The following is a 19,588-nucleotide window of genomic DNA, read 5'->3' on the forward strand; positions in this document are numbered from 1 at the left end:
AGCAGGCCAGAGTCTACCCCCTGCCCAGAAAATACCCTGCAGCAGGCCAGAGTCTACCCCCCCCCCCCCCCCCCCCAGAATATACCCTGTAGCAGGCCAGAGTCTACCCCCTGCCCAGAATATACCCTGTAGCAGACCAGAGTCTACCCCCTGCCCAGAATATACCCTGTAGCAGGCCAGAGTCTACCCCCTGCCCAGAATATACCCTGTAGCAGGCCAGAGTCTACCCCCCCCCTCGAATATACCCTGTAGCAGGCCAGAGTCTACCCCCTGCCCAGAATATACCCTGTAGCAGGCCAGAGTCTACCCCCTGCCCAGAATATACCCTGTAGCAGGCCAGAGTCTACCCCCTGCCCTGAATATACCCTGTAGCAGGCCAGAGTCTACCCCCCCCCCCCTCGAATATACCCTGTAGCAGACCAGAGTCTACCCCCTGCCCAGAATATACCCTGTAGCAGGCCAGAGTCTACCCCCTGCCCAGAATATACCCTGTAGCAGACCAGAGTCTACCCCCTGCCCAGAATATACCCTGTAGCAGGCCAGAGTCTACCCCCTGCCCAGAATATACCCTGTAGCAGGCCAGAGTCTACCCCCCCCCCTCGAATATACCCTGTAGCAGGCCAGAGTCTACCCCCTGCCCAGAATATACCCTGTAGCAGGCCAGAGTCTACCCCCTGCCCAGAATATACCCTGTAGCAGGCCAGAGTCTACCCCCTGCCCTGAATATACCCTGTAGCAGGCCAGAGTCTACCCCCCCCCCCCCCTCGAATATACCCTGTAGCAGGCCAGAGTCTACCCCCTGCCCAGAATATACCCTGTAGCAGGCCAGAGTCTACCCCCCCTCGAATATACCCTGTAGCAGACCAGAGTCTACCCCCTGCCCAGAATATACCCTGTAGCAGGCCAGAGTCTACCCCCTGCCCAGAATATACCCTGTAGCAGGCCAGAGTCTACCCCCTGCCCAGAATATACCCTGTAGCAGGCCAGAGTCTACCCCCCCCCCCCCTCGAATATACCCTGTAGCAGGCCAGAGTCTACCCCCTGCCCAGAATATACCCTGTAGCAGGCCAGAGTCTACCCCCTGCCCAGAATATACCCTGTAGCAGGCCAGAGTCTACCCCCCCCCCCCCTCGAATATACCCTGTAGCAGGCCAGAGTCTACCCCCTGCCCAGAATATACCCTTTAGCAGGCCAGAGTCTACCCCCTGCCCAGAATATACCCTGTAGCAGGCCAGAGTCTACCCCCTGCCCATAAAATACCCTGTAGCAGGCCAGAGTCTACCCCCTGCCCAGAATATACCTAGGGTATATTCTAACCTAGCCCACATACACACTAAATTGTACCAGGACTTGAGCTGTACCTGTACCTGACTGTGCCTGAGATTTAAGTGTATCTGGACTTGAGCTGTACCTGTACCTGACTGTGCCTGAGATTTTCTATCGTGAATTTTCATCCTGTCCCCCCCCCCCAGGACTGGAGTCAGCTGTTCCGAGCCCTGTCGTTCTTCGAGGCGGATTTTGAGCGGCGCTGTAAGATGCACAAGCGGCGCGTGGACATGCTGCAGTCGCTGCTGTCGGAGCTGAACCCGCAGCACTACCTGCTGGTCTGCCGCCAGATCATGTACGAAACCGCCGAGGCCTTCAGCGAGATGCTCGACCTCAAGGTCGCCATCGCAGAGGCCGCGGACGAGAGACCAACGGTTCACGCCGTCAAGAAAATCAACACGCTGTGAGTACAAACAAACATACAGACACACAGACAAACATACAGACACACACACAAACATACAAGCAAACATACAGACACACAAACAAACATACAAGCAAACAGGCTACAGTCACTCCACTGTGAATTTAGGTTGGCTGTAAAGTTTTCAGACATTTGTGTTGATATCTATCTATCGACTTATCTCATGATTCTACTCCTTATATTTATTGTGATGAATCTTATCTTTATCAACCTACTTGTTTAATGTTCCAAACTCTTCTCTCTTCTGCAGTGCACAGCAGTCCATAGGCCACTATCAGATGTTCTTAGGTAAGGAACTGTTTTGTGTTCTTGTGAGATGTTCTTAAAGGAACTGTTTTGTATTCTTGTGAGATGTTCTGAGGTAAGGAACAGTTTTGTGTTCTTTGTTTTGTGTTACTATACACCCATATCATTGTAGATAATATGTATTACATTACTTCAAGTTTAAAAGATGGTGACTCTTTCTTCCATTCTGTTCCCCAAGATTCCTTAAGAAATGCTGATAAGGAGATGCCCAAGACGTTCTCAGAAGACACGCTGCGCCCAGCCCTGGTGGCCAACTTCTGTATGGGAAGGCTGTGAGTGCTTCTGGGATTTCCTTTCTGAGATTATTTCCAATTTTCATGCCCGATGATGAACTGTTACTTTTCAGTCCTGATGTTTTGTTTGTTTGTGTTTTGCAGATACTCGAAGTTCCTGAGCTCCGACCCCCAACTAAAGCTGCAGAACATGTCCAAAAGGTGTGGATCGTACCATGAACATGGGGTGGGGGTGTATGAGGGCTGAGCTATTAATGTGGGGGAGGGAGAGTGTGAGGGCAGAGGTCATCGAGAGTTGTTTAAGTGGATTGGACCATGGAGGATTCTTTGGACTTCACGTTTGACTGCACCATTGTAAATAGAGGGGTGTTCTGTTGCATTTGACTGCACCATTGTAAATAGAGGGGTGTTCTGTTGCATTTGACTGCACCATTGTAAATAGAGGGGTGTTCTGTTGCATTTGACTGCACCATTGTAAATAGAGGGGTGTTCTGTTGCATTTGACTGCGCCATTGTAAATAGAGGGGTGTTCTGTTGCATTTGACTGCACCATTGTAAATAGAGGGGTGTTCTGTTGCATTTGACTGCACCATTGTACATAGAGGGGTGTTCTGTTGCATTTGACTGCACCATTGTAAATAGAGGGGTGTTCTGTTGCATTTGACTGCACCATTGTAAATAGAGGGGTGTTCTGTATCCCCCCTCCAGCCTGGACCATTACCAGTTTGTGGTAGACTATTGCAGCGCCCATCCAGACATCACAGAACTAGTCAAGGTCAGTACTACAGCAGGATGCCATCATAGCATTTGACAACTTATTTATCAAGATTTTCTCAGAGACATATATTACTATAACACTCCATGACTTCTGCACATTCAATGTGATCACTTAGATCTGCCAGGAACTTTGATCATTGCTGAGTCTGTCTGTATTTACTCTGCAGAGATGTCCATTGAGAATGTTTAATCATTACGAGTCTGTCTGTATTTACTCTGCAGAGATGTCCATGGAGTATGTTTAATCATTACGAGTCAGTCTGTATTTACTCTGCAGAGATGTCCATGGAGTATGTTTAATCATTACGAGTCTGCCTGTATTTACTCTGCAGAGATGTCCATGGAGTATGTTTAATCATTACGAGTCTGTCTGTATTTACTCTGCAGAGATGTCCATGGAGTATGTTTAATCATTACGAGTCTGTCTGTATTTACTCTGCAGAGATGTCCATGGAGTATGTTTAATCATTACGAGTCTGTCTGTATTTACTCTGCAGAGATGTCCATGGAGTATGTTTAATCATTACGAGTCTGCCTGTATTTACTCTGCAGAGATGTCCATGGAGTATGTTTAATCATTACGAGTCTGCCTGTATTTACTCTGCAGAGATGTCCATGGAGTATGTTTAATCATTACGAGTCTGTCTGTATTTACTCTGCAGAGATGTCCATGACCATGGAGTAGGTTAGATTACTGCTGAGTCTGTCTGTATTTACTCTGCAGAGCTGTCCATGACCATGACCATGGAGTAGGTTAGATTACTGCTGAGTCTGTCTGTATTTACTCCGCAGAGCGAGCTGGAGATCTGCACAGAGATGTCCCAGCTGCTGCCCATACAGATGGAGAAGATTCGACTGACCTTGTCCTGAACTGACCTTGTCCTGAACTGACCCTCCTGAAGGAACCCTGTCCTGAATTGAACTGTCCCCATCCAGTCTTGAGCTCAGATGATAAATGTGGATGATGTAACGTGGTGCTACATTCGTAATTGTGATTACTATATGTATAATGTAATGTGCTACATGTAAATGCTACATGTATGATGTAATATGTAATATGGCGCTAGTTTAAGTTTGTATTTATATGGAGCCCAGATCTGGAATAATCTGGGCTCTTGGTACAAATGTACTTGCAATCACTGTCTCAGTTGTGTGTAATTTGAAGGAATAGAATGAGCACTAAATACTAGCTGCAGGTTTTCAAGATGTGTATTATGTGTTGTTCTGAAAACTTGATGTTATCTAATTAAAGTAACTGCAAAAGAAATAAAATTAAAAGTTCAGTAAAAAGTCAGACCAATTTGATGTTTGATGCTTGCGAGACATAAAAGGAGAGGAGGATTAAAGTCAACCTTAGTGATGAGAGGAGGGCTAGAGAAGTCGGGGAAATGACGATGAATGTTGCAAACCTGGAGTTTGACTGGCAAAAGGACTTGTCAGAAATAAAGCACCGTTATATAACCTTTCCCTGCTGCCTTAACCCATAACCAATACAACTTGGAGCCAAACAGGCACCTCAGCAGGCTGAAGGTTAAAGGGTAATCCATCTGCTGAGGTTAAAAAGTTTTCAAAGGAGAAACTGCAAAAAACAGACGGTCAGACATTCCAGTGTTTCTGGTTATCAACATTTCCCCTTTAATCTGTACCTGTTGTTGGACCAAGTTTGAACGTTGCTATTTACATGTAGCGAAATCTGACAGTGGCTTTACTTCATACTGTAGCATTTGTCTAGCAAATGTTACGAATGCCCACATTTTATGTTGCAATCTGAAACAGCTGCTTTCGTTACAGCTACTTTTGTTCCAGTTTACATTTCTAGTAAATCATAAAAGTGCACAACATGGTACACCCCCCTACAGAAATAACATGGTACCCCCCCTACAGAAATTACATGGTACACCCCCTTACAGGAACAATGTGGTACACCCCCCCTACAGTAGTAACATGGTACCCCCCCTACAGAAACAATATGGTACCCCCCTACAGAAATAACATGGTACATCCCCCCTACAGAAATAACATGGTACATCCCCCCTACAGAAATAACATGGTACATCCCCCCTACAGAAATAACATGGTACATCCCCCCTACAGAAATAACATGGTACATCCCCAGTTGTGCTTTGCTACAAGTGATCTTGGGTTCCCAGAAAACATGACATACAAACAATTCGAAAGTATATTTGACATAAAACATGCAGAGAAAGAGCCAGACTCTACGGGCGCTGCTGTGCGGGTGTCATTACTGGGAAATAGGAAGGTTTTACTGATAGCAGGTTGTCATGGCAACTGCTATACTGTAACTCTAGTTGTCATTGCAACATTTAGAATGTGACACCTGTCATCAAGGGGACAGCTGTAATGTGATACCAGTTGTAACAGAGGACATAAGAGATTGACACTAGAGAACTGGACATTTTCTTCCAGTGGAATCTACACAGATTTAAGACACAAAATTCCTTAAGACAGCTGTATAATCACTTACAACATGTGCAACTTCCTTCCGTAAGAAAAGTTCCTTGCCCCGCCGGATAAGGTATGTACAGATGGAAACTAAAAACACTAAAAACTACGGACAGCCGCCGTCTGATTGGCTACAGCTCCGCAGGATCGACAGCCATCTTCTCATTACTGCCTACATCTGGACTCTGATTGGCTGCCTGGTCAGACAGCTGTTTTTCTACCTGGAGATTTGTTGAGACTGGAACAGTTGGCAGGGCATCAATCCTGCGGAAACAAGGGTGGGGTTTAAAAAAACACTCTGGCGACGCGTTAGCAAAAACACTTTAATAATGAACACACTTAGCAGGGCACCAATCCTGCGGAAACAATACGAGTCATTACAAAACATTAAGAGCAGCGTTAAAAAACACTGGCAAAAACACTTCAGCACAAAAACTTGCTCACACTTGGCAGGGCATCAAACCTGCAAATACAGAAACAAGAGTGGGTTATAAAAAACAGTGTGGCGATGTAGTACCAAAAACACTTCAGCAGACTGGTCAGCAGAGAAAAAGGCGAACCTGCCCAAAGTGAGGGCTTGACAGACGTTTCCAGGATGCCTCCTCACAATGCTTGACAGGCAGGGCAACTCATTAAAAAGGTACAGGCAAGAATAAAAGTTTACAAAACACTCACTTCAGCACATCTGGCCCTGTGGCTGGCCCGCTGAGTGGCCCCATGGCTGGCGCGCTGAGTGGCCTGGGTGTGGGCCCAGCTGCAAGACTAAGTTTGTCTGTAGCCTCTTCTGGCTGTTCCTCCATCTGCTGGTCCTCCCCCGGAGTCTGTTCCACCTGCTGCTGCCCCCCGTCCCCTGCTGCCGCTGGCTGGGCCTCTGAGGAAACAAAGGAAGAAACAGTCAAGACAAGGAAATACAGACCTTCCTGCAAGGGTTCCGCAGATAAGTATGTCTTATCAAGGCCAGGAAACAGAGATCTTCCTGCAAGGGTTCTGCAGATTAGTGTGTCTTATCAAGGCCAGGAAATAGACACCTTCCTGCAAGGGTTCTGCAGATAAGTGTGTCTTATCAAGGCCAGGAAATAGACACCTTCCTGCAGGGGTTCTGCAGATAAGTATGTCTTACATAGGCCAGGAAATAGAGACCTTCCTGCAAGGGTTCTGCAGATAAGTGTGTCTTATCAAGGCCATAGGAAATACAGACCTTCCTGCAAGGGTTCTGCAGATAAGTGTGTCTTATCAAGGCCAGGAAATACAGACCTTCCTGCAGGGGTTCTGCAGATAAGTGTGTCTTATCAAGGCCATAGGAAATACAGATCTTCCTGCAAGGGTTCTGCAGATAAGTATGTCTTATCAAGGCCATAGGAAATAGAGATCTTCCTGCAAGGGTTCTGCAGATAAGTGTGTCTTATCAAGGCCATGAAATAGACACCTTCCTGCAGGGGTTCTGCAGATAAGTATGTCTTATCAAGGCCAGGAAATAGAGATCTTCCTGCAAGGGTTCTGCAGATAAGTGTGTCTTATCAAGGCCAGGAAATACAGACCTTCCTGCAGGGGTTCTGCAGATTAGTGTGTCTTATCAAGGCCAGGAAATAGACACCTTCCTGCAAGGGTTCTGCAGATAAGTGTGTCTTATCAAGGCCAGGAAATAGAGACCTTCCTGCAAGGGTTCTGCAGATAAATGTGTCTTATCAAGGCCATGAAATACACCTTCCTGCAAGGGTTCTGCAGATGAGTGTGTCTTATCAAGGCCATGAAATACAGACCTTCCTGCAAGGGTTCTGCAGATAAGTGTGTCTTATCAAGGCCAGGAAATAGAGACCTTCCTGCAAGGGTTCTGCAGATAAATGTGTCTTATCAAGGCCATGAAATACACCTTCCTGCAAGGGTTCTGCAGATGAGTGTGTCTTATCAAGGCCATGAAATACAGACCTTCCTGCAAGGGTTCTGCAGATGAGTGTGTCTTATCAAGGCCAGGAAATACAGACCTTCCTGCAAGGGTTCTGCAGATAAATGTGTCTTATCAAGGCCAGGAAATAGAGATCTTCCTGCAAGGGTTCTGCAGATAAGTGTGTCTTATCAAGGCCAGGAAATACAGACCTTCCTGCAAGGGTTCTGCAGATAAGTGTGTCTTATCAAGGCCAGGAAATAGACACCTTCCTGCAAGGGTTCTGCAGATAAGTGTGTCTTATCAAGGCCAGGAAATAGAGACCTTCCTGCAAGGGTTCTGCAGATAAGTGTGTCTTATCAAGGCCAGGAAATAGACACCTTCCTGCAAGGGTTCTGCAGATAAGTGTGTCTTATCAAGGCCAGGAAATACAGACCTTCCTGCAAGGGTTCTGCAGATAAGTGTGTCTTATCAAGGCCAGGAAATAGAGACCTTCCTGCAAGGGTTCTGCAGATAAGTGTGTCTTATCAAGGCCAGGAAATAGAGATCTTCCTGCAAGGGTTCTGCAGATAAATGTGTCTTATCAAGGCCAGGAAATAGAGACCTTCCTGCAAGGGTTCTGCAGATAAGTGTGTCTTATCAAGGCCAGGAAATAGACACCTTCCTGCAAGGGTTCTGCAGATAAGTGTGTCTTATCAAGGCCATGAAATACAGACCTTCCTGCAAGGGTTCTGCAGATAAGTGTGTCTTATCAAGGCCAGGAAATAGACACCTTCCTGCAAGGGTTCTGCAGATAAATGTGTCTTATCAAGGCCAGGAAATAGACACCTTCCTGCAAGGGTTCTGCAGATAAATGTGTCTTATCAAGGCCATAGGAAATACAGACCTTCCTGCAAGGGTTCTGCAGATAAGTGTGTCTTATCAAGGCCAGGAAATAGACACCTTCCTGCAAGGGTTCTGCAGATAAGTGTGTCTTATCAAGGCCATGAAATAGACACCTTCCTGCAGGGGTTCTGCAGATAAGTGTGTCTTATCAAGGCCATAGGAAATACAGACTTTCCTGCAAGGGTTCTGCAGATAAGTGTGTCTTATCAAGGCCATAGGTACCAGTGTGGGGGTGAGCTACAGGGGCTGTGTGCAGAGGTACATGTAAGGGAGATCAAGTTACCTGTTCGTGTCGCTCCACCTGAGTTCTCCTTCTCCTCCTCCCGCCCTGTCTCCATGGCAACGTCCTGCCCCTTGGGCTGTTCCCCGGCTGCTGATTGGTTGGTTCTGTTGGCCGTGTGTGCGTGCATCTCGCTGTCGTGCAGCATCAGCATGGACTTGTACTTACTGTAGAGGAACTCTGCCTTCTTCTGCACAGCCTCGCTACCCTTGTACTTCCTGACCTGCAGGGCAAAGGGCAAAGGTTAGGGTCAGCAAGTAACGTTAGGTGTGAGTAATGACTGACCCGTTTGATGGTTCTGTGCTGTAGGTATGTTTGCTGTGCTGTTGGTAAGTAGGTGTCAGTAAGTGTCAGTAGGTGTCAGTAGGTGTCAGTAGGTGTAAGTAATGACTGACCCGCTTAGTGGTGCTGTGCGGTAGGTAAGTAGGTGTAAGTAGGTGTCAGTAGATGTCAGTAGGTGTAAGTAATGACTGACCCGTTTGATGGTTCTGTGCTGTAGGAATGTTTGCTGTGCTGTTGGTAAGTAGGTGGCAGTAAGTGTAAGTAGGTGGCAGTAGGTGTAAGTAGGTGGCAGTAAGTGTAAGTAGGTGGCAGTAAGTGTAAGTAGGTGGCAGTAGGTGTAAGTAGGTGTAAGTAGGTGTAAAAAGATGTAAGTAATGACTGACCCGTTTGATGGTGCGCAGAATGTCGATGTTCCTCTTCAGCATGGCGGCCGTCAGCGGCAGGGAGTTCAGCTCCTCCAGAACCTCCAGACTCCGCGGAATGTCCTAAACACAAACAAATAAAACAGATGGGAGACACACAACAAAACAAACAAAAAGAGACACACAATAACATTTTGCCCTAAAGATAAAACACTCATCATGCCCTGGCTGCACTACATGTAAATGTCCTTCAGTGGGGCCACAATACATAGAGGAAGGGCCAAACTTACAGGGGCCATGGTTATGAGTGGCCCATCCTTACAGAGGGGCCATGGTTATGAGTGGCCATACTTACGGGTGCTGTGAGCTGCAGAGACAACACCAGGGCTGCCTGAAGCTTCCTGACGTGATCCTCGACCAGCTCTGCAATAAACACAACATGCGCTCATTGCAGTTTGCACGGCAACTGCTAGGGGGCCGGGAGAGCAAGCGTGCATGTGTCTGACATCCATGTTGCCCTTGATCTAACCCAATAATCTGGCTTCATTTAGATAAATTTGACTTGATGAAGCAATTAAGCAACTAGGAGAGATTTCATCAGGGTTGTCAGACATCAGCTCACTTGCTCCCCCTAGTGACCGTAGAACAGAATGCAGACTTACAGCTTTACCAGCCATGAGTGATCTCTTCAACGACTGGACCAGCTCGGTCACGGTGGCATCGAGGCTCATGGCTGCAATACACAACACAACTGTTAGGGGGCGCTAGAGCTCAGTCAAGCACTTGACCAGCCAACAGACCAGCTCGGTCACGGTGGCATCGAGGCTCATGGCTGCAATGCACAACACAACTGTTAGGGGGCGCTAGAGCTCAGTCAAGCACTTGACCAGCCAACAGACCAGCTCAGTCAAGGTGGCATCGAGGCACCTTAGGCACATTAATAAAAAGGTGTTGGGCACCATACACTTGTAGACTGATGCAGTACCTACTCAGGAAGTCAGGGGGCGCCGTTGATACATAACTGCTAACAATGTTACGTAATTTTCAGCCCAGACTTTGCACTTGTGATAGGCACAGGTGGTTGAGGTGCTTGTAGGTTGATGTGAAGGAAAGTTTGTCACCTTTTTTCTTTTCCTGCTTTTCTTGCTTCTTTTGCTCCATTTTCTGCTCCAGTTTCAACCGTTTCTTCTTCTCTTTCTCCAGGAATTTATCCTGTCTGAAACAGAAAGCGACATGTTGAGTTTATTGGTACCAAAGGGCTACAAAATACAACTCAGGTTACTGTGAATGGAAGAAACTAGCTTATAGCCCAAGGTTCATGTATAACAGTAGATATAACACTAACAGGCCTATGTAATCAGATGCAACCCTTTAACCATTACAAACATTCCTCCTGAACTACAGTAGTCATGGCCCTTACATGTCGCTTACATGTCGCTTACATGGCCCTTACATAGCCCTTACATGTCGCTTGTAACAACAACATGAATCAAATGGCCGTGTCAAAGGCTGTCCCACGAGATGTTTTTACCTCTTTTTCTCCATTTTCGCTCTCTTCAGTTCCTCCTTCCTGTCGTCCACAGCTGTCCTGGCTTCACTGTCCTGCAGTACACAACCAAACAGTCAGGAGGCGCTTTTTCAGAGCTTCCCATCCCCGAGATGTTCAATGTGGGAGAGCGTGAGCCTGATTTACCCAGAATTCCATGCATCCGTTTGAACCTGAACATGTCCCAGGAAAAGTTGTTCAAAATGGAGTCAACCAGAAACAAACATTTCTCACCTCTTCCTCCTCCTCCGATTCCTCCTCCTCCTCCTCCTCCCGCTGTTTCTCCTCCTCCCTCCTTTTCTTCTTCTCCTCTTCTTTCTTTCTGCGTCTTTCTTGTTCCTTCTTAATTCTCTGGTCCTCGAGTTTTTCTACGTCCCTCTTCTTTTTCTCCTCCTTCTTCCGTTCCCTGTTGTCTGCTTTCTTCTCTTTTGCCTTGTCGTCTCTCTTGTTCACTTCCTTCTTTTTGTCTTCTTTTGTTTCTTCCTTCTGCTTCTTTCGTTCCTCCTGTTCCTAAAGAGAAACCAGGGTAATGACTTTGAAACTTGTTCCCATGGCGACACAAAGCTCATCACAGCAGTTGCAATGTTGTCCTTGGATAGATAAATAAATGAATAAACACTAATCTCATCCCAGCATGTTGCCATGGCAACACCAATCTCATCCAGCAAGTTACCATGGCAACACTAGTCTCACCCCAGTATGTTGCCATGGCAACACTTATCTCACCCCAGCATGTTGCCATGGCAACACTTATCTCACCCCAGCATGTTACCATGATAAAATGAAAGGAACGCCAGCACATTACCATGACAACATCAACAGAACACCAGCACGTTACCGTGCCAACATCATCGGCTGACCTGTTTTTTCCTCTCCTTCCTCTCCTCCTTGAGCTGCCGCGCCGCCTCCTTCTCTCGCTCCCGCTGCTTCTTCTCCTCCTCCTCCTGAGCAACGCGCAGCTTCTCCTCAGCCTCCTTCCTCCGCAGCGCCTCCTGCTTCTTCCAGCTGCTCACGACCTCCTCCTCCGAGTCGCTACAACAAACAAATCAGCTCTCACTACCAAACAAACAAATCAGCTCTCACTACCAAACACATAAATCAGCTCTCACTACCAAACACATCAATCAGCTCTCACTACCAAACACATCAATCAGCTCGCCGCCGATTCAGTCTATTCAACAACAATATTTACCTGTTTTTATCTATCATTATGTTTACCAGTTGTTATTTACCTGTTTGCGCTGCTGTCCGAGGAGAGGGAGGGGGGCGTGGCGGGGTCCGGTTTCTTGGCCCGTGCTCGGGGTTTGGCGGGCGGGCGACTGCCGGCAGGTTTACGTGCTGCGAGGGAATAAATAAAATCACTGCTGTAAATATCTGCAATAAATAACAAACCCTAGAGATTACCAGTAACAGGTAACATCCTACCTGCCTAACCAGGTGTTCTACTGCACAGGTAACCTCCCACCTGCCTAACCAGGTGTTCTACTGCACAGGTAACCTCCCACCTGCCTAACCAGGTGTTCTACTGCGCAGGTAACCTCCCACCTGCCTAACCAGGTGTTCTACTGCACAGGTAACATCCCACCTGCCTAACCAGGTGTTCTACTGCGCAGGTAACCTCCCACCTGCCTAACCAGGTGTTCTACTGCACAGGTAACATCCCACCTGCCTAACCAGGTGTGCTACTGCGCAGGTAACCTCCCACCTGCCTAACCAGGTGTGCTACTGCGCAGGTAACCTTCCACCTGCCTAACCAGGTGTTCTACTGCACAGGTAACATCCCACCTGCCTAACCAGGTGTTCTACTGCGCAGGTAACATCCCACCTGCCTAACCAGGTGTTCTACTGCACAGGTAACATCCCACCTGCCTAACCAGGTGTTCTACTGCGCAGGTAACATCCCACCTGCCTAACCAGGTGTTCTACTGCACAGGTAACCTCCCACCTGCCTAACCAGGTGTGCTACTGCGCAGGTAACATCCCACCTGCCTAACCAGGTGTTCTACTGCACATGTAACCTTCCACCTGCCTAACCAGGTGTGCTACTGCGCAGGTAACATCCCACCTGCCTTACCAGGTGTGCTACTGCGCAGGTAACCTCCCACCTGCCTAACCAGGTGTTCTACTGCACAGGTAACATCCCACCTGCCTAACCAGGTAAGTTTCCTCACCTTTCTTCTCAGGTGTTTTTCTCTTCTTGGGTTTGGGTTTCTCCTCCTGCTCCTCCTCAGAGCTGCCCTTACTCTCCTCAGAATCTTCTTCCTCCTCATCCTCCGACCCGGAACTCACTTTCACTTTCTTCCGTCCTCGCTGCTTCATGGCAGGTTTCTTCTCCGGAACAAAGTCCTGGGTTAAACAGATAGCCCAAGGTCAACATGGACAGCCCAAGGTCAACATGGACAGCCCAAGGTCAACATGGACGGCCCAAGGTCAACAGGGACAGCCCAGGGTCAACATGGACAGCCCAAGGTCAACGGGGACAGCTCAAGATCAACACAGACCAATTTGTAACTTTAAAAACAGCTTAAGACATTTTTAAACAGGACTAAGTTACACACTTGCAACCTGCAGTATTTAAGTTAAGCACTAGGTGGCTCAGCATCCAGTCACTCCTATCAAAATATCCTAAGAACTGATGCATTGTTTTAAGCCTAGGCCTTCAGCAAAAAAAGCAGGAACTCGTAGTCTGAACACAGCGAGCTGCTGCTACATCATTGTCTACAGCAAGGTGGAGTCGTGTGGCAAAATGGTAGAGCGTTCCAATGAACCAAGTGGTCACGAGTTCAAATCCTACCATGTCACTGATCTTGTGCCCTTGGGAAAGGTACTTAACTTGACTTTCCTCACTTCACTCAGGTGGAAATGAGTACCTAGCTTAACTTAGGGACGTCCCTCTGATAGGACGTTAAATGGAGGTCCTGTGTTTGGGGAGAGCCACACCCCACACACGTTAAAGAACCCACCACACCTTTCCAAAAAGAGTAGTGCAGGTTGATGTTGGTAGCCTCAAAATGAAGAAAAAAGGAAGTAGAATGTAGTAGGTTTTCTCACCTCATCATCGGAGGCATCTTCATCCGGGGCGCTCTCCTCATCATAATCCACCTCCTCCTCCTCCTCCTCACTCCCAGCCTCCTCCTGCTCTGATTGGTCGCTCTCAGGCTCGCTCTTCTTCCTGCGCTTGGCAGGGGTTTTCTGGGAAGGGGAAAGTTCACTTTACTTGACAGGCTAAAGGGAAAAATTCATTCTACTCAAAGGCAGCTACGGGGGAAGTTCATTATATAAGCTCAGCATGAGGAAGGAGTGGAAAGTGAAAGTGGTTTGGTACCTCCTCAGCGTGAGGAAGGAGTGGAAAGTGAAAGTGGTTTGGTACCTCCTCAGCGTGAGGAAGGAGTGGAAAGTGAAAGTGGTTTGGTACCTCCTCAGCGTGAGGAAGGAATGGAAAGTGAAAGTGGTTTGGTACCTCCTCAGCATGAGGAAGGAGTGGAAAGTGAAAGTGGTTTGGTACCTCCTCAGCATGAGGAAGGAGTGGAAAGTGAAAGTGGTTTGGTACCTCCTCAGCGTGAGGAAGGAGTGGAAAGTGAAAGTGGTTTGGTACCTCCTCAGCATGAGGAAGGAATGGAAAGCGAAAGTGGTTTGGTACCTCCTCAGCATGAGGAAGGAGTGGAAAGTGAAAGTGGTTTGGTACCTTCTCAGCGTCCGCAGCTCCTTTCCTCTTCCTGGCTGCTGCCGGCTTCTTCTTCTCTGCCTTCTGAGAGGAAAACAACTTTAGATAAACAAATGAACAAACAACTTAAAGCCTGGCAAATTGCAACCTCATATGAGCTGATGAATCCTGCTAAACCCCACAACAAAAACCATTAATATCACAAACCTCCACGTATGTAAATAAACAAAGGTTAAACAAATCAACAACATGCTACCTCCCTCCCCAAAACAAACGCTGACAAATGGACGATGTGTTTGCTGAGTAAAGCATCGCTCAGTAAGGTACAGTACGCATGAATAAAGCAGATCTCTGTATATATATGTCTGGCACCATATTTGTGTAAAGTCTGTAAGGTCAGCTTGGGTAAAGCATGTTTGTGTCTGGCACCTTTTTGGGACGGGCTGCAGGCTCCTCATCAATCACAAGCTTTTCTTCATCTTCATCGTCATCATCATCATCTTTACTCCCAGCCTCTGCCTCCTCCGCCTCCTCCTCCTCTTCTTCCTCTGAGCCGGATGGTTCTTCCTAGCGACAGAAAGACAGAGATGTCTGAGACTGGATTCTAACTTCCTACCAGCATTCTGAAGTTTTTCTGTTACTGTTTACTTTTAGAACTCATGATCAGACAGACACACATGCTGATTTAGGAGGCTATCTTGATAAAAAAAGTGCACTCCAGTCATGAGCCAGGAGGAGGGGGGATACAGACTTAGTCACATTTGGGACTGCAAGCCTCTCGCTGAAGTATCACAAAAAGAGTAACTCCAGTCAGTAGAGTCATGAGGAAAATAGCCAAGGACTGCCCATAACTTGGCAGGTAGGAACCCAGATACTTTGGTAGACCTTGCTGTCCTGAGACTATCTTAGATACGAAACTCCGGAACCTTCCTATACTCACATCTAAACCTTCCTGTACTCACATCTAAACCTTCCTGTACTCACATCTAAACCTTCCTGTACTCACATCTAAACCTTTCCATATACTCACATCTAAACCTTCCCATACTCACATCTAAACCTTCCTGTACTCACATCTAAACCTTCCTGTACTCACATCTAAACCTTTCCATATACTCACATCTAAACCTTCCCATACTCACATCTAAACCTTCCTATACTCACATCTAAACCTTCCTGTACTCACATCTAAACCTTCCTGTACTCACATCTAAACCTTTCCATATACTCACATCTAAACCTTCCTGTACTCACATCTAAACCTTCCTGTACTCACATCTAAACCTTCCTGTACTCACATCTAAACCTTCCTGTACTCACATCTAAACCTTCCTGTACTCACATCTAAACATTCCCATACTCACATCTAAACCTTCCTGTACTCACATCTAAACCTTCCTATACTCACATCTAAACCTTCCTGTACTCACATCTAAACCTTCCTGTACTCACATCTAAACCTTCCTGTACTCACATCTAAACCTTTCCATATACTCACATCTAAACCTTCCCATACTCACATCTAAACCTTCCTGTACTCACATCTAAACCTTCCTGTACTCACATCTAAACCTTTCCATATACTCACATCTAAACCTTCCCATACTCACATCTAAACCTTCCTATACTCACATCTAAACCTTCCTGTACTCACATCTAAACCTTCCTGTACTCACATCTAAACCTTTCCATATACTCACATCTAAACCTTCCTGTACTCACATCTAAACCTTCCTGTACTCACATCTAAACATTCCCATACTCACATCTAAACCTTCCTGTACTCACATCTAAACCTTCCTGTACTCACATCTAAACCTTCCTGTACTCACATCTAAACCTTCCTGTACTCACATCTAAACCTTCCTGTACTCACATCTAAACATTCCCATACTCACATCTAAACCTTCCTGTACTCACATCTAAACCTTCCTATACTCACATCTAAACCTTCCTATACTCACATCTTAACCTTCCTATACTCACATCTAAACCTTCCTGTACTCACATCTAAACCTTCCTGTACTCACATCTAAACCTTCCTGTACTCACATATAAACCTTCCTATACTCACATCTAAACCTTCCTGTACTCACATCTAAACCTTCCTATACTCACATCTAAACCTTCCTATACTCACATCTTAACCTTCCTATACTCACATCTAAACCTTCCTATACTCACATCTAAACCTTCCTGTACTCACATCTAAACCTTCCTATACTCACATCTAAACCTTCCTGTACTCACATGTAAACCTTTCCATATACTCACATCTAAACCTTCCCATACTCACATCTAAACCTTCCTATACTCACATCTAAACCTTCCTGTACTCACATCTAAACCTTCCTGTACTCACATCTAAACCTTTCCATATACTCACATCTAAACCTTCCTGTACTCACATCTAAACCTTCCTGTACTCACATCTAAACCTTCCTGTACTCACATCTAAACCTTCCTGTACTCACATCTAAACCTTCCTGTACTCACATCTAAACATTCCCATACTCACATCTAAACCTTCCTGTACTCACATCTAAACCTTCCTATACTCACATCTAAACCTTCCTGTACTCACATCTAAACCTTCCTGTACTCACATCTAAACCTTCCTGTACTCACATCTAAACCTTTCCATATACTCACATCTAAACCTTCCCATACTCACATCTAAACCTTCCTGTACTCACATCTAAACCTTCCTGTACTCACATCTAAACCTTTCCATATACTCACATCTAAACCTTCCCATACTCACATCTAAACCTTCCTATACTCACATCTAAACCTTCCTGTACTCACATCTAAACCTTCCTGTACTCACATCTAAACCTTTCCATATACTCACATCTAAACCTTCCTGTACTCACATCTAAACCTTCCTGTACTCACATCTAAACATTCCCATACTCACATCTAAACCTTCCTGTACTCACATCTAAACCTTCCTGTACTCACATCTAAACCTTCCTGTACTCACATCTAAACCTTCCTGTACTCACATCTAAACCTTCCTGTACTCACATCTAAACATTCCCATACTCACATCTAAACCTTCCTGTACTCACATCTAAACCTTCCTATACTCACATCTAAACCTTCCTATACTCACATCTTAACCTTCCTATACTCACATCTAAACCTTCCTGTACTCACATCTAAACCTTCCTGTACTCACATCTAAACCTTCCTGTACTCACATATAAACCTTCCTATACTCACATCTAAACCTTCCTGTACTCACATCTAAACCTTCCTATACTCACATCTAAACCTTCCTATACTCACATCTTAACCTTCCTATACTCACATCTAAACCTTCCTATACTCACATCTAAACCTTCCTGTACTCACATCTAAACCTTCCTATACTCACATCTAAACCTTCCTGTACTCACATCTAAACCTTCCTGTACTCACGTTTCCGGCGAACTTGACTGTTGGGTTGTTCTCGGCTTCATACAATGCCTCGTTGAAGAATTTGCGCTTCTGCTGTTTGCCGAAGCGCTCCTTGTAGTCGTGGTACGGGAAGATGTCCTTGGGCCCCAGCACAGCCCTGCAGAGATGGAGATGGGTAGACTAAATGTTCCGTGATATGAACCAACAGAGGAAGTGACATCAGCAAACAGGAAGTGACATCACACTGTCAGTTTAAAGTTTCAAAAAGCCTGTCCTTCACGCACCAGGTGGTGCATAGGGTGGTGCCCGCCCCGGTTTCAGATGCCCTTGGGCCACACAGCTTTGTGCAATCACTACACTAGGGGCTAGTTCATTGGTAGTGGTGTGTGTTTAACTTCCATACTCCTTCCCAAATGCTGAGTGTTAAGTAGATCTAGAGAAAGCAGTATGTACCATTTTCATTGTCTTTAGCCTTAAATCTGCCGAACTCTGTACCCACTCAGTGGGCCACACAAGGATTGACATCAGCAGGCCAAATCGGGAATCAAATTTTATTACAGCATGAATGCAAATTTTATACATAAATCATAGAACTCTATAATCTTGACACCATATGTCAGATGTTCTTACGTTTCATAGGTGCCGAAGAAGAAGATGGGATATTTGTTCCCCGGCGGTTTGACGGCTCCTTCTGGTAACTCATCTATCTGCAGGGAAGAGAGAAAAACTTGGTTGATTGAATCATTATGATTGATCCTGTCTGGCAGGCAAATCTTCTGTAACACTACTAACAGGGAACACAACTTTATGTAAATTATAATTCTTACGATAGGGTACTTTTATTTCTACATCAAACAGATCGCCACATTTGCTGAAACTCTCTCTGGAACATTGCAATTGTACTTTATGAAGTTGAGTTGGGAGGAAGTAATTACTATATTAGTATTTTGTTTTCATATTTAATCAAGACAAATTGTGTTTTTGTTTCGACAGACTTGAGTCGTTGTTAAAACACTTCACACTGAACTGTCCAAGTCCACCTGTGTTTACTGAGGTAAACCCAGAGTTACGGAAACGACTGTCCCCGTAATGTGAGCTTCATTTCGGTGCGCCGAAACAAGCCTAGGCCACAGCGTGGGTTAGCAGTGGGGAGGGGGGCGGCTTTCATTTCGGACCTCGGCATTTATTATCATCAAAAGCGAGCGCAACAAAACACGGTATCTGCTGTTACTTTTGAGTAAATAGATTCAGTTTAAAACAGGAATGTTTGTTACAGGCAACAGAAGCAGTGAAACAGACAGGAGAGTTTCTCACCCGGGCCGGCCAGTGAGGATACCCCTTCACTTTGGCGAATATAAGATCACCCGGTTTGTAGTCTTTCTCCGTAACTTTCTTGAACTTGGAGGCCATGCTTGACTCCTTAGGCGAGCTCCCGCTGGAGGGTCTGGCGGCAGGTCCGGCAGCCTCTCGGAGAGGCGGTTCTGGGGTCTCTGGGCGGCTGTTCGCGGGCAGAAGTTTGCAAAGTTTCACAGAAACGCCGAATTTCAGCTTCACATCGACCCAGTCGGCGCCATTTCACCACTCTCGCTTCCTCTCGCGAGAAGTGAAGGCATCTAACCGGTACAAAAATGTCAGAAAGTAATCACAATCTTACAGAACTTTACATACTTTTGATGATATCTACTATAAAATGTTAGACAAACAAGTTTTTATATGTATAGATTATATTTTAAGCATCCTTCTGCTTGTCTAA

The 19,588-nt window shown here is 46.0% G+C and overlaps 2 protein-coding genes across 6 annotated transcripts in view; one reads left to right on the forward strand and one right to left on the reverse strand.

Annotated features, from left to right (window-relative positions):
* LOC136424979 (KIF-binding protein-like) overlaps positions 1–4,360 on the forward strand; it is a 13,742-nt gene extending 9,382 nt beyond the window's left edge. For both annotated transcript variants that reach the window (XM_066413641.1, XM_066413642.1), the window contains 6 exons: positions 1,473–1,729; positions 2,001–2,038; positions 2,235–2,328; positions 2,434–2,490; positions 2,998–3,064; positions 3,859–4,360. In XM_066413641.1, coding sequence (XP_066269738.1) covers positions 1,473–1,729; positions 2,001–2,038; positions 2,235–2,328; positions 2,434–2,490; positions 2,998–3,064; positions 3,859–3,936 — 591 coding nt within the window. In that variant the 3' untranslated portion in view covers positions 3,937–4,360. The remainder of the gene's footprint in view (positions 1–1,472; positions 1,730–2,000; positions 2,039–2,234; positions 2,329–2,433; positions 2,491–2,997; positions 3,065–3,858) is intronic.
* Positions 4,361–4,677: 317 nt separating this feature from the next.
* LOC136424978 (hepatoma-derived growth factor-related protein 2-like) lies at positions 4,678–19,442 on the reverse strand. 4 transcript variants are annotated; one of them, XM_066413640.1, is made up of 17 exons: positions 19,150–19,442; positions 18,466–18,542; positions 17,857–17,992; positions 14,860–14,997; positions 14,452–14,511; positions 13,818–13,958; positions 12,938–13,112; positions 11,999–12,104; positions 11,627–11,798; positions 11,001–11,276; positions 10,752–10,822; positions 10,342–10,436; positions 9,883–9,953; positions 9,242–9,343; positions 8,580–8,799; positions 6,205–6,400; positions 4,678–5,793 (listed from the first exon to the last, which is right to left on the reverse strand). In XM_066413640.1, the coding sequence occupies exons 1-17, from the start codon at positions 19,243–19,245 to the stop codon at positions 5,661–5,663; spliced, it is 2,265 nt and encodes a 754-aa protein (XP_066269737.1). In that variant the 5' UTR covers positions 19,246–19,442; the 3' UTR covers positions 4,678–5,660. The 4 variants fall into 4 exon arrangements, with proteins under 4 accessions (XP_066269737.1, XP_066269735.1, XP_066269734.1 ...); XM_066413638.1 differs by lacking the exon at positions 9,883–9,953 and adding an exon at positions 9,576–9,643 and having other exon boundaries at positions 14,452–14,529; XM_066413637.1 differs by having other exon boundaries at positions 14,452–14,529.
* Positions 19,443–19,588: the final 146 nt, after the last annotated feature.

The sequence above is a fragment of the Branchiostoma lanceolatum genome, chromosome 19 (genome assembly GCF_035083965.1).
Source record: "Branchiostoma lanceolatum isolate klBraLanc5 chromosome 19, klBraLanc5.hap2, whole genome shotgun sequence".
Classification (NCBI taxonomy): Eukaryota; Metazoa; Chordata; class Leptocardii; order Amphioxiformes; family Branchiostomatidae; genus Branchiostoma; species Branchiostoma lanceolatum.

Coding starts and splice junctions, on each gene's coding strand:
- LOC136424978 (XM_066413637.1), bottom strand. CDS start 19,245: ATGGCCTCCAAGTTCAAGAAAGTTACGGAGAAAGACTACAAACCGGGT. Junction 10,823..11,000: donor AATCGGAGGAGGAGGAAGAG/GTGAGAAATGTT, acceptor TGTGTACTGCAG/GACAGTGAAGCCAGGACAGC. Junction 9,954..10,341: donor AAAGCAGGAAAAGAAAAAAG/GTGACAAACTTT, acceptor TGTGTATTGCAG/CCATGAGCCTCGATGCCACC.